Source organism: Rhinopithecus bieti, unplaced genomic scaffold (genome assembly GCF_001698545.2).
Source record: "Rhinopithecus bieti isolate Rb0 unplaced genomic scaffold, ASM169854v2 scaffold_1306, whole genome shotgun sequence".
NCBI classification, from domain to species: Eukaryota; Metazoa; Chordata; class Mammalia; order Primates; family Cercopithecidae; genus Rhinopithecus; species Rhinopithecus bieti.
The window spans coordinates 1,600,592-1,614,785 of record NW_016803658.1 but is presented as its reverse complement, the minus strand read 5'-3'; the positions used below and the strand labels follow the sequence as shown (position 1 = coordinate 1,614,785).

General features: G+C 40.5%; 1 protein-coding gene across 6 annotated transcripts in view; it reads right to left on the bottom strand.

Annotated features, from left to right (window-relative positions):
* Nucleotides 1-3,016: 3,016 nt before the first annotated feature.
* The window catches only part of GEMIN2 (gem nuclear organelle associated protein 2), a 34,324-nt gene continuing 23,146 nt past the window's right edge, over nt 3,017-14,194 (bottom strand). For 4 of the 6 annotated variants that reach the window (XM_017895505.1, XM_017895501.1, XM_017895477.1 and 1 more), the window contains 4 exons: nt 11,696-11,764; nt 8,184-8,294; nt 6,588-6,646; nt 3,017-3,510 (listed from right to left, as the gene is read on the bottom strand). In XM_017895505.1, the coding sequence (XP_017750994.1) occupies nt 3,471-3,510; nt 6,588-6,646; nt 8,184-8,294; nt 11,696-11,764 (279 nt within the window). In that variant the 3' untranslated portion in view covers nt 3,017-3,470. The remainder of the gene's footprint in view (nt 3,511-6,587; nt 6,647-8,183; nt 8,295-11,695; nt 11,765-14,194) is intronic. The other 2 variants (XM_017895493.1, XM_017895490.1) reach the window with 2 other exon arrangements.

The following is a 14,194-nucleotide window of genomic DNA, read 5'->3' as shown; positions in this document are numbered from 1 at the left end:
GCAACAGAGCAAGACTCTGTATCAAAAATAAATAAATAAATAAATAAAATAAATAAAATAAATAAATAGATAAAATGAAATGTTTATTTCTATTTGTCTCTACCCTCCTGAAAAATGGCTTTATGCAAGGTAAGTCATTATAAAAATGGTTTCTTGGTTAACAGAGATCCTCCAGCTTGCTAGTAGAGGTGTGATTAATTTTTTTTTTGAGATGGGAGTCTTGCCCAGGCTAGAGTGCAGTGGTGTGATCTTGGCTCACCGCCACCTCTGCCTCCTGGGTTCAAGTGATTCTGCCTCAGCCTTCTGAGTAGCTGGGATTACAGGCGTCTGCTACCATGCCTGGCTAACTTTTTTGTATTTTTAATAGAAATGGGGTTTCACCATGTTGTGAAATGTCCAAGCTAGTCTTGAACTTCTGACCTCAGGTGATCCATCTGCCCCGGCCTCCCAAAGTGCTGGGATTACAGGCATGAGCCACCACCCTCGGCCAAAATTTTTTACACCTCTTGTCTATTGCACATGCAAAATTGCCTTTTTTTTTTTTTTTTTTTTTCTGAGATAGAGTCTTGCTCTGTCATCCAGGCTGGAGTACAGTGGCGCCATCTCGGCTCACTGCAACCTCCACCTCCCAGGTTCAAGCAATTTTCCTGCCTCTGCCTCCTGAATGGCTAGAATTATAGGCACGCACCACCATGCCCAGCTAACTGTATTTTTAGTAGAGACAGGGTTTCACCATGTTGGCCAGGCTGGTCTTGAACTCCTGACCTCGTGATCCACCCGCCTTGGCCTCCCAAAGTGCTGGGATTATAGGTGTGAGCCACCACACCCAGCCACCTTTTTCTTAATGTTATCTAGTTCTCAGTAATTTTATTCTCTATGAGTAGAATGCCCAAGTGTATGCTCAGCCACGTTATGAGAGAAATGTAAATTAAAACAATTGACACTTTACTTCTATTAAAGCAATCCCCAACCCACTCCCCAAACCCCAACCCAAGCATCATATCAGCAAAAAATGTGAGGCTATAACACAGCTAGCTGTGGCACAGGTTGGTAATCTAAACCCTTCATAGTAGAGTGCTGCCTGCCTATCCAATATCTACTCTCCCCTTTTAAAATAGAACCCCACTTTTGTTAGGAGTAGCAATGTGTCCAGGTACATCTTCCAGCATTCTTTATAATTAGGGCTGGTCATATGTCATAATTCTGGCCAATGAGATATTAAGTTGAGGATTTCTTAAAATGCTGTGCTCCCCAGATACAAACAACAAGAAGGGGTGGTGGCATTTCCCTCCCTGGAGTGTAGATGTGAGGCAAGAGATAAAGAAACCATACTTCATAACTGAAAAGATGAAAACTGCATACTAAAATGATGAAAGAGAAATCTGGATGGAGCCCAGAATATTTAAGACATTGTAAAGCTGCTGCACCATCCTGAACTTCTCACACCAGAATTATATGAGAAACAAAAACAATTTTAGAAACCTCAGTTTAGCCAAGTTTTCAAATGCAGTATTAACTGATAGACTCTTGTGGCTTGCCTACTTTTGGAAACTTTTGATTAAAGAAAAAAAGTTTGAAAAAAGAAAACGTTGCATACATGAAGATATCAGTGTAGTATTTTTTTATATTAGGTTAGCACTGAAAATAAAATTAGATATCCAACAATGAGAAAATTTTTAAGTACTTAGGACTGCAATTTTATAGTGAGCTTTATGGGCCGGGCACAGTGGCTTATGCTTGTAATCCCAACACTTTGGGAGGCAAACGTGGGCGGATCATTTGAGGTCAGGAATCTGAGACCAGCCTGACCAACATGGTGAAAACCTGTCTCTACTAAAAACACAAAAAAATTAGCTGAGTGTGGTGGTGTGTGCCTGTAGTCCCAGGTACTCAGGAGGCTGAGGCGGGAGAATCACTTGAACCCGGGAGGCAGAGGTTGCAGTGAGCCGAGATTGCATCACTGCACTCCAGCCTGGGTGACAGAGCGAGACTCGTCTCAAAAACAAACAAAAATAATAATAAAGTGAGCTTTATGAAGACATTACAGAAAAGATTCAAATATAAAATGACTTCTGTTCTAGTTATAACTAGTGGCAAAACTGTTGGTTGTCTCATCCATGGTAATTCCCAATCCCCATTTTGCTTTCCCACCTTCCATTAGTGAGATTGGAAAGGCTTACAATTTCATTTTCCCATTTTCCTGGGAACAAGGGGTGATCATGTTATACATTTACGGCTAGTAGATGAACACAAGTCTGATCTAAATTTCTAGAAAAGGTTTTACGTTTATGAGAAAAGGATCAGATGTGGAAGGCCCTGCTTCCCCTTCTTTTTGTCTTGAATACAGCAGACACATTGGCTTGAACTGCAATGGCCATCTTATTTCCATGACGGAAAGGCTAAAGGAATCTGAGACCTTGATATCACTGAGTCACTAAACCAATGCCAGTGGCCAGCTCCTTTAGACTTCTTGTTATCTGAGAAAAATAAACCCCTATTTGAAGAACCATTGCCACTTGGATCTTTTGTGTTACTTAAAGCAGAAAACATTCCTACCTGATACAGAAATAGATAAATTATAAGTGATATAAACAAATTAAAACAGTTTACCTGTTATTTTTGAAAATGATTTGTTAGATAAAGTTCTGTTTGTGCAATAAAGCATTTAAAAATAAAAGTATTGAGGCCAGGCATGGTGGCTCATGCCTATAATCCCAGCACTTTGGGAGGCTGAGGCGGGCGGATCACCTGAGGTCAGGAGTTCGAAAGCAACCTGGTCAACATGGTGAAACCCTGTTTCTACACAAAACTTAGCCAGGTGTGGTGGTGGGTGCCCTTAGACCCAGCTACTCAGGAGCCTGGGGCAGGAGAATCACTAATCACTTGAACCTGGGAGGCAGAGGTTGCAGGGAGCTGAGATCCTGCCACTGCACTCCAGCCTGGGTGACAGACCGAGACTCCGTCTCAAAAAAAAAAAAAAGTAGTTTGATTAATTTTATTGCTGACTATGAACACATTTGCCATTTAATCCAGATTATTTTAATTCTGATGCTAAGGCCATCCACTGTCTTTTGTTAGGACTCAAATAAAATTTTAGTAACCAAAACATATTTTCAATAAAATTTTCTACATATATAAAGAAATAACAAAACAAAAAACAAAAAAAGAACAAAACAGCACCAAGAACCTATGTAAAATTTCATCATACAATTTCTATGCAAGCTGCTTGATTACAGAAAACTGTTCAAACTGTTCATCAAAAACTGAGTGGGATTTTCCATTGATATTTCAGATATTCAAATCAATACAACCTATATTCTGAGTATCAGTCTGAATTGCATAGGTTAAGATGTGAACCCTTCACATAGTGTTGAAGATGTATTGCAATCTGTACTTGAATTGGCACTGCTTTCCTCAGAGTTAGGCTGCCTTCATGAGAAATATCTTCTATCCCTGGGAGATCAGCTATATCAAGATGGCTCATCAGCTAAATCACGCTGGTCAAAATACCTAGTTAAAAAAAAAACAAAAACAATTTGTGTATAAAGATATTAACTGTAGCACTATTTTTAACAGGTAAAGACCACAAGCAACCCAAACGTCCATCAATAAGAGACTGGTTAAATAAGCTATGGTATGTCTACACAGTGGAAAATTATGAAGCCATAAAAAGGGAAACGAGGGAAATATACTGCTAAAGTATGAGGAAAGTATTTATACTGCTAAAGTATGATTTCCAGGATTTATTAAGTGAAAAAAACGAAGTACAGAACAGATTGTTCTGGATGCTGCCTACCTTATGTGAGTATGTGTAGGATTGCAAATATACATGTTTGTTTATATTTTTCTTTTCCTTGTTTTTTTTTTTTTGAGACAAGGTCTTACTCTGTCACCCAGGCCGGAGTGCAGTGGCATGATCCTGGCTCATTGACCAGACTGGTCTTGAACTCCTGGGCTCAAACAATTCTCCAGCCTCAGTCTCTCAAAGTGCTGGGATTACAGGCATGAGCCACCACACCTGGCCTACTTATACTTTTAAAAAGAAACAATGAATAAAAAGATAAAACAAAAATTAGTAATAAAATGGTTAACTAGAGGAGAAGGAAGAAAAGAGGATAATGAGGATAAAAATGGATGCTAAAATACTCCAAATGTACCCTGAATTACAATTTTAATTTTGGCAAGGTAACTATTTTATGTAATTATAAGATTAAATAAAAAGGAAAATCACTAATCAAATTCTGTCATGGCTCACTGCATTCTTGAACCCCCGGACTCAAGCAGTCCTCCCACCTTGACTTCCCAAAGCACTGGGATTACAGGTGTGAGTCACTGTGCCCGGCTTTCTTTTTTTTTTTTTTTTTTTTTTTTTTTGAGATGGAGTTTCATTCTTGTTGCCCAGGCTGGAGTGCAATGGCATGATCTCGGCTCACTGCAACCTCTGCCTCCCAGGTTCAAGTGATTCTCCTGTCTTAGCATCTTGAGTAGCTGGGATTATAGGCATGCACCACCAGGCCCCGCTAATTTTTTATTTTTAGTAGAGACAGGGTTTCACCATGTTGGCCAGGCTAGTCTTGAACTCCTGACCTCAGATGATCCACCAGCCTCGGCCTCCCAAAGTGGTGGGATTATAGGCATAAGCCACCATGCCCGGTCCTTTTTTTCCTAAACTTTCAAATCTTTATGTCTTCTTTTGTAAAGTGTTAGCTTCAGAACCTTTTGTAGTCTAGAACTTTTTCCATTTTTATCTAACTTGTTGAGGGCAAAAAATACACTTGAATGTTTTTGCTTTCATAATTGCATAGTACTGTAAAATCTCAATTGAGGCAGTCAGAAACTATACTTGTCTCAGGTTTCATTAATTACTGGTTTGCTGAGCCACCAATTACTTAACCTTTCTGAATCTGTGTCATTATCTGTAAAAGGACAAAAATCAAATCCAACAGAGCTGAAAGGAAAAAATTTATTAAAACAAAAACAACAAAAAGCACAACTCTGAGCTGTTGTAAAGAGTAGAGATACTACACATAAAGTAACTAGGGCAATGCTATATCACCCCTTTTAACTGCTACTACCAACAGATGAGGTAGGCATTAGCTTCATTTGTGATCAGCACAGTTAAAAGCTTAGCTCCGCCTGGAGGTAATCTCCATTCCGGCTCCAGGAGCCTCTCAAAAAAAAAAAAAAAAAAAAAAAAAAAGCTTAGCTCCGGAGTCAAAGTTGCCTGAATTTGGATTCTAACTCTAACACTAGCTTTGTAACGGTAGTAATGTTATTTAACCTGTCTCTGCTATGGTTTCCTCATCTGTAAACTGGTAACAGTACCCACCTCAGGAGGATTAAATGGGTTCCTCAATAAGAAAAATGCTTGGCACAAATTGCCCAGTAAATATTAATTATCATCAGCAGCATAATTATTGTAGATCAAGAAACTAGATATTGAATACGTGAAAATATGGAAACAAGATTACTTGCCTTCCCGATATTTAAGTATATTATAAAGCTTTAAAAAGGTAATGGCATTGGAATAAAACACTAATCTATGGAACAAAAATATGTCCAGGAGGAGACCTAAAATAAATATGTGTGTGTTTTATTGCCTGGCCAATATGGTGAAACCCCGTCTCCACAAAAATACAAAAATTAACCGGGCATGGTGGTGGGTGCCTGTAATCCCAGCTACTTGGGAGGCTGAGGTGGGAGAATCGCTTGAATCTGGGAGGTGAAGGTTGTAGTGAGCTGAGATGGTGCCATTGCACTCCAGGCTGGGCAACAGAGCAAGACTGTCTCAAAACAACAAAAAAAGTTTTCAAATAAATTCCAAGAAGAATTTCTATGTAAGAAATGAAATCAAACAGATACTAAATAAAAATATGCCACAACTGAAAATGAACACAGGACACAGGCAATTAAAAAAAAATGCAGGCGGCCGGGCGTGGTGGCTCAAGCCTGTAATCCTGGCACTTTGGGAGGCCAAGACGGGCGGATCACGAGGTCAGGAGATCGAGACCATCCTGGTGAACACGGTGAAACCCCGTCTCTACTAAAAAATACAAAAAACTAGCCGGGCGAGGTGGCGGGCGTTTGTAGTCCCAGCTACTCGGGAGGCTGAGGCAGGAGAATGGCGTAAACCCGGGAGGCGGAGCTTGCAGTGAGCTGAGATCCGGCCACTGCACTCCAGCCTGGGCAGCAGAGCGAGACTCCGTCTCAAAAAAAAAAAAACAAAAAACAAACAAACAAACAAAAAAAAAAATGCAGGCTGAGTGCAGTGGCTTTACGCCTGTAATCCCAGCACTTTGGGAGGTTTAGGTGTGAGGATTGCTTGAGCCCAGGAGTTCTGAGACCAGTGGGTGTGGTGGTGCTTGATTGTGGTCCTAGCTACTCAGGAGGCTGAGGTGGGATGATTGCTGGAGCCCAGGAAGTTAAAGCTGTAGTGAGCTGTGATTGTGCCACTGCACCCTAACTATAGCAATAGAGTGAGACCCGGTCTCAGTAAAAACAAACAAACAAAAAACGTAATAAATACATCCTACCCTCACTGACCTCACTGATATACAAATAACAAAGAAGCCAAGGATTAACTATACCTGCTAACCAAGCAGATTAATAAATTCAGAGCAGGAACCCTCTCATCATCTTTGCTATCCTAAAAAAAAAAAAAGAAAGAAAAATTTAAATATTGTCTATTCCTATAATTTTTGAAATAATTTTCCTATTAAGATGTAAAACATGAAACATGAAAACTTTATTATATGACAGTAATCATCATGTGAAAACAGGAGCCCTCAAAGAAAAAGGAGAAAACTGTAGAGTTAATGATTCCTTGAGAAACATCTAAGACTATCTTTTAAATCAAGATTCTGAATAGGGGAAAAAAAAAAAAAAAGTTGAGGGATCTAAGGGGATAACTTGGGGAAATTTTCCCTGGTTCCTACTAGAGGAACAATAAGAATCCTATGTCTTAACTGTACAGTGATGAATATATATATATTCATATATGTATCATATATTAATATATAATACATAATATACTAATATATTATGCCTTAACTATAGTGAATATATATTCATATATAATATATATGAAAATAATACATCTATGAATATATATATTCATCACTGCAGTCAAGACACAGGATTCTTGTTTCTCTCTATATAATGCATACAATATATGTGAGGATATATAGAATATATATGTGTATATATAATGTATATATATTCATCACTGTACAGTCAAGACACAGGATTCTTATTGTTCTTATATGTATTCATTACTGAATATATATATGCCAGGCTTGATAGCTCATGCCTGTAATCCCAGCACTTTGGGAGGCTGACCTGGGTAGATCACCTGAGGCCAGCAGTTCGAGACCAGCCTGGCCAACATGGTGAAACCGTGTCTCTACTGAAAATACAAAAATTAGCCAGGCATGGTGGTGGGCGCCTGTAATCTCAGCTACTCCAGGGGCTGAGGCAAGAGAATCGCTTGAACCTGGGAAGTGGAGGTTGCAGTGAGCTGAGACCACACCATTGTACTCCAGCCTGGGTGACAGAGCGAGACTCCACCTCAAAAAAAAAAAAAAAAAAAAAAGGACTGAAGCTACAGCAGCCATCTTGGATCATGAGATAAGTATGAGGATGAAAGCCACATACGACAAAACTCAAAGGTCTAGGTTACTGCCATCTTAGTAAAAATCTAATTTTTTTACCTACTTTTTTTTTAGAGACAGAGTCTCGCTCTGTTATCCAGGCTGGAGTGCAGTGGTGCAATCTCAGCTCACTGCAACCTCTGCCTCCTGGGTTCAAACAATTCTCCTGCCTCAACCTCCTGAGTAGCTGGGATGACAAGCACCCACCACCACGCCCAGCTAAATTTTGTATTTTTAGTAGAGATGGGGTTTCACCATGTTGACCAGGTTGGTCTCAAACTCCTGACCTCAGGTGATCCACCCACCTCAGCCTCCCAAAGTGCTGGTACAGGTGTGGGCCACTACACCCGGCCCAGACTTTCTTTATCTCAGAAAACATTTCCATATTATTTAAGCTACTATTATTTTGGGCTTTACAAATCTAATTGCAACCAACAAAATATTCCACGTGTTTTCTTATTTCACTGAACTCCTTCTTTACCACCATATAAATTGGTGGGTGCTTTTAATTTTAAACAGTAAGTTGCAACTTACCACTAAGAGCCTCACTTCGGAGCACCTTCTTGCAAGCTGCCGAATCAGTGAATGAGCCTCAGGTAATAAAGGTTTTTCAAGACAAGCCAATAAAGCATAAAGCCATCTTCCCTAAAAGAAAATTCAAAAAAGTAATATTTAGACAAATACTGAACCAGAAGTTTATTTTTTAAATGTCCAATGTTATGCCTGATTATCTGCTATGAATAAATTCATAGAACATTTAACTATATTATATTTGGGTATAGACAACAAAGCCTCATTTGGAGAGCCAGGTGTTATCTCTTGTATCCTATAATTACAGACATAGGACATTGGATACTTCAAAATATTCCCTGATCTCCAGAGAGTTTGTTTCAGATATTCCTTATGACAGCAAGTTCTCATTTGTAAGCAGAAAACTACATTAAGATGAATATAAATACTTGAAAAAATTAAGATATATTTTTTTCTTTGTTCTGTATGGACAGATATATAAATCATTTTATAATTGTATAATTTTGTCCTCTGGGGACATACAAAGTATACCACAGATGAAATAATCTTTTGACACTTCTATAAATACTATGACAGGCTGAATGTATCCCCACTCCCTTTTAAAATGGGGTTTTCAGTTACAAAATGAATACATATTTGATGCAGAAAAACTGTGAAGAATACCACAAGGACAAGAAAAAACAAACCTGCAATCCCAACATTCCAGATAAAACTTTGACTCACTTTTGAAATGTTCTTGGTTTTTCCTATTTGTATGTATGACTTTCTTTTTTTTTTAGATGGAGTTTTGCTCTTGTTGCCCAGGCTGGAGGGCAACGGTGTGATCTCGGCTCACTGCAACCTCCACCTCCTGGGTTCAAGCAATTCTCCTGTCTCAGTATCCTGAGTACCTGGAATTACAGGCATGCACCACCACACCCGGCTAATTTTGTATTTTTAATAGAGACGAGGTTTCACCGTGTTGTTCAGGCTGGTCTCGAACTCCTAACCTCAAGTGATCCGCTTGCCTCAGCCTTCCAAAGTGGTGGGATTACAGGTGTGAGCCACTGTGCCCGGCTGTACAACTTTTTTCAATACAGTTTCATCAGTTGTAATATCATCTTGTAGCCATCTTTTTTATTTATAATACATAATAAAATGTTTACCATGTTGTTTTTGTCTTTTTTTTTTTTTGAGATGGAGTCTCACTCTGCCACCCAGGCTGGAGTGCAGTGGTGCCATCTCGGCTCACTGTAACCTATGCCTCCCAGGTTCAAGCAATCCCCCTGCCTCAGCCTCCTGAGTAGCTGGGACAACAGGCGACTGCCACCACGCCCAGCTAATTTTTATATTTTTAGTAGAGATGGGGGTTTCACCATGTTGGCCAGGCTGGTGTCAAACTCCTGACCTCAAGTGATCCACCCGCCTCAGCCTCCCTAAGTGCTGGGATTGCAGGAGTGAGCCACCCCACTCAGCCATCGCATGTAGTTAAATGGGATTAACAAGGGAATGTTAAGTGTCTGGTTGAGAGTATTTAATAACATCCCCTTGTTTAATCTCATTTAACAACATGGGGAAAGTTTATTAAGTATTGCAAGTAAAATGGTGACAAAGGGTATGTATATTCATCAAGGTTTTTCAGATATGATCACCGGATTGTATCCTGGAAAGGTTATACCAAATTTGTATTTCCACCAGTACTATATACAACTTCATTTATTCTGAGCGACATATCACTTTGGGGAAACCTAAAAAATATTAGGACATAATTTAAATAGCAATTTATACAACACACTAAGATGGTTTCCTCGGGCAAACCCAAATCAATAGTTAAGACTTTCTTACACAAAAAGATTCAAATCCAGGTTTCTTTTACAAATTGTGGAATTCTTTTTCTATTAAAAAAAATTATATGCTTCAACTTGACTCAAATTTTAAGGGATACATTTAATATGTAAAGCTAGCATTCGGATATTAAATATTCTCTACACTTGTCTGCAACAAGATAAGGAGTTTGTACCTTGTACCAGGATATACATCAACTTTTTCATTGACTTTTTTTCTCAAAGTAAGACTTTCTCAATGAAGGAAGTAGTATATTGATTTACATTCTAGTGTTTGACTACAAACAAGCATAGTTCAGATTATACATATACACACACACACACACACACACACACACACACACACACACATATAAATGTAAACACTGGCTGGGCACAGTGGCTCACGACTGTACTCCCAGCACTTTGAGAGGTGGAGATGGGCAGATCACCTGAGGTCACGAGTTCAAGACCAGTCTGGCCAACATGGAGAAAGCCTGTCTCTACAGAAATACAAAAATTAGCTGGGTGTAGTGGCAGGTGCCTGTAATCCCAGCTACTTGGAAGGCTGAGGCAGGAGAATCGCTTGAAACCAGGAGGCAGAGGCTGCAGTGAGCCAAGATCGTGCCAATGTACTCTAGCCTGGGCGACAGAGGGAGATTCCATCTCAAAACAAACAAATAAAAAATAAATAAATACTATAGCACCATATCTCATATATAAGTAGAGTCACACGTCACTTAATGAAGTGGGATATATTCGGAGAAATGTGTTGTTAGGTGATTTTTGTCCCTGGATTAACATCACAGAGTGTACTTACACAAACCTAGATGGTATAGTCTACTATACCCCTAGACTATATTGCATAGCCAATTGCGCCTAGGCTACAAACCTATACAGCACATTACTGTACTGAATAGTGTAGGCAACTGTAAAAATGTAAAAATGGTAAACATTTGTGCATCCAAAAAAACCATATATTTATTTTTTAAGGTAGGGTGTCACTCTGTCACTCAGGCTAGAGTGCAGTGGCACAATCATAGCTCACTGCAGCCTCAACCTCCCTGGCCTTAGGTGATTCTCCTGCCTCAGCCTCCCTAGTAGTTGGGATTACAGGCATGAGCCACTTTGCCTGGCCACATCTAAACATATTTAAACACTGGAAAGGAGCCGGGTTCAGTGGCTCATGCTTGTAATCCAAACAGTTTGGGAGGCCAAGATGGGAGGAACACTTGAGCCTAGGAGTTTGAGATCAGCCTGGGGAACATAGTGAGACCTCATCTCTATTTAAAAAACACAAAAGGCCATGCATGGTGGCTCATGCCTGTAATTCCCAGCATTTTGGGAGGCCGAGGAGGGAGGATCATTTGGACTAAGTTCAAGACCAGCCTGGGCAACTTAGTGAGAGCTTGTCTCTAGTTTAAAAAAAAAAAGCTGGGTGTGGCTGCATGCACCTGCAGTACCAGCTACTCAGGAGATTGAGGCAGGAGGATTGCTTGAGCTGGGGAGATCAAGGTTGCAGTGAGCTATGATTGCAATACTGCACTCTGGGTAACAGAGCGAGACCTTGTCTCAAACAAACAAACAAAAAAATAGTGCAGTAAAAATACAGTATTATAATCCTATGGGAGCACCACTGTATATGTGGCTCATAGTTGACCCAAAACATCTAATTTTTGCCTACATTATGAAAAGAAAAACATGCAATACTACCAATTCCGGAGTAAAGTCTCTTTCTCCAAACCAATTACTCAGATATTCCAAGACACTAGTTACTGTTGCCTAAAAAAAAGGAGGGGGTGGAGAAGAGTTGTATTAATAATAAAACACAAATTGAATATGAGTTTCATTAAGTTTCTTTAGAAAGCAAATCCGATGTTAAAAATGGCCTCATTCTTTAAATTTTCAAAGAAAGCTAATTCTTTTGACTCTAATTAGTTTGATTAGATGGCTTATCCCATGAGGCTTTTTTTTTGAGATGGAGTCTCCCTCTGTTGCCCAGGCTAGAGTGTAGTGGTGCGATCTTGGCTCACTGCAATCTCCGCCTCCTGGGTTCAAGCAGTTCTCCTGCCTGAGCCTCCTGAGTAGCTAGGACTACATGCGTGCGCCACCACGTCTGGCTAATTTTTGTATTTTTAGTAGAGACGGGGTTTCTCCATGTTGGTCAGACTGGTCTGGAACTGCCAGCCTCAGGTGATCTGCCCGCCTTGGCCTCCCAAAGTGCTGGGATCACAGGTGTGAGCCACCACGCCTAGCTCCAGTGAGGCTTTTAAAACAAATATTTTCACACTTTCAAATATCAACTAACACCTTGGTTTAAATCCCAGGATTTAGTTTGTAACTATTAATAATTTAGTTTGTAACTACTTGAAAGGCTTCACAAGGTTAAAAAAAAAAACGTATTTGTGGCCAGGCTCAGTGGTTCATGCCAGTAATCTCAGCACTTTGGGAGGCCGAGGCAGGTGGATCACTTGAGGTCAGTTTGAGACCAGCCTGGCCAACACGGTGAAACCCTATCTCTACTAAAAATACAACAATTAGCCGGGCGTGGTGGTGAGTGAATGTGGTCCCAGCTACTCGTGAGGCTGAGGCCGGGGAATCCCTTGAACCTGGGAGGCGGAGGTTGCAGTGAGACGAGGCTGTGCCACTGCACTCCAGTCTGGGTAACAGAGTGAGACTCTGTCTCAAAAAAAAAAAAAAAAAAGGCCTGGTACAATGGCACACCTGAGGTGAGGAGTTTGAGACCAGCCTGGCCAACATGGCAAAACCCCATCTCTACTAAAAATACAAAAATTAGCCAGGCATGGTGGCAGGCGTCTGTAATCCCAGCTACTAGGGAGGCTGAAACAGGAGAACTGCTTGAACCCAGGAGGTGGAGGTTGCAGTGAGCTGAGAGCCCACCACTTTACTCCAGCCTGGGCAAAAGAGCGAAACTCTGTCTCAAAAAAAAAAGATGTATTTATAAAAATACCATCAGTTGGCCAGGCGTAGTGGCTCACGCCTGTAATACCAGCACTTTTGGAGGCCGAGGCAGGTGGATCACGGGGTCAGGAAATCGAGACCATCCTGGCCAACATGGTAAAACCCTGTCTCTACTAAAATTCAAAAAATAGCTGGGCGTGATGGTGTACGCCTGTAGTCCTAGCTACTAGGGAGGTTGAGGCAGGGGAATTGCTTGAACCCAGGAGGTGGAGGTTGCAGTGAGCCGAGATCGTGCCACTGCACTCCAGCCTGGCGACAGAGAGAGACTCCGTCTCAAAACAAACAAACAAACAAACAAACAAAACCCATTAGTTTATTTCCAAATCCAAATTAAATCAAAGTACACATCTGAAGAAAAAATTAGCTGGAGAAAGATGTTTTTAAACTATACAGATGGATTTATCAAACTCTTGAAAATATTCTCTGGTTTATTCACATACAGTTGATGGTTACAACAAAAATGACACTGATGGAATTTAGTATGACTGCTACAATATCTTAATGCAAATGATTAAGTAAAACTGTCAACCTGTGTATTATTTCCAATAGAATATAGCCCACAAAAAAATTGTTGGCTGGGCCCACTGGTTCACACCTGTATTCCCAGCACTTTGGGAGGCTGAGGTGTGAGGATAGCTTGAGCTCAGGAGTTCCAGACCAGCCTGGGCAACACAGTGAGACGTGTCTCTACCAAAAATAAACAAAATTAGCCAGGCATGGTAGCACATGCCTGTGGTCCCAGCTACCAGGAGGCTGAGGTGGGAGGACTGCCTGACCCCCAGAGTACAAGACTGCAGTGAGCCAAGATCACACCACTATACTCCAGCATGGGCAAAAGAATGAGACCCTGCCAAAAAAAAAAAAAAAAAAAAAAGGGCTTCCAAAGGTACCCAATGCTATGTGAAGATAAAAATAAATTTTTATTTGCTTTTAAAATGAGTAATAGAGTCCTTACTCCTAAAAAACTGAAGAACCAAACTCCATAATTCTCCCCTTTTGGTCCAAGAAATTATGTATGTATGTATCTTTTTTTTTTTTTGAGAGTCTCGTCCTGTTGCCCAGGCTGGAGTGCAATGGTGCGATCTTGGCTCACTGCAACCTCCACCTCCCCGGTTCAAGCGATTCTCCTGCCTCAGCCTCCCGAGTAGCTGGGATTACAGGTGTGCACCTCCACGCCCAGCTAATTTTTGTATTTTTAGTAGAGACAGGGTTTCACTATGTTGGCCAGTC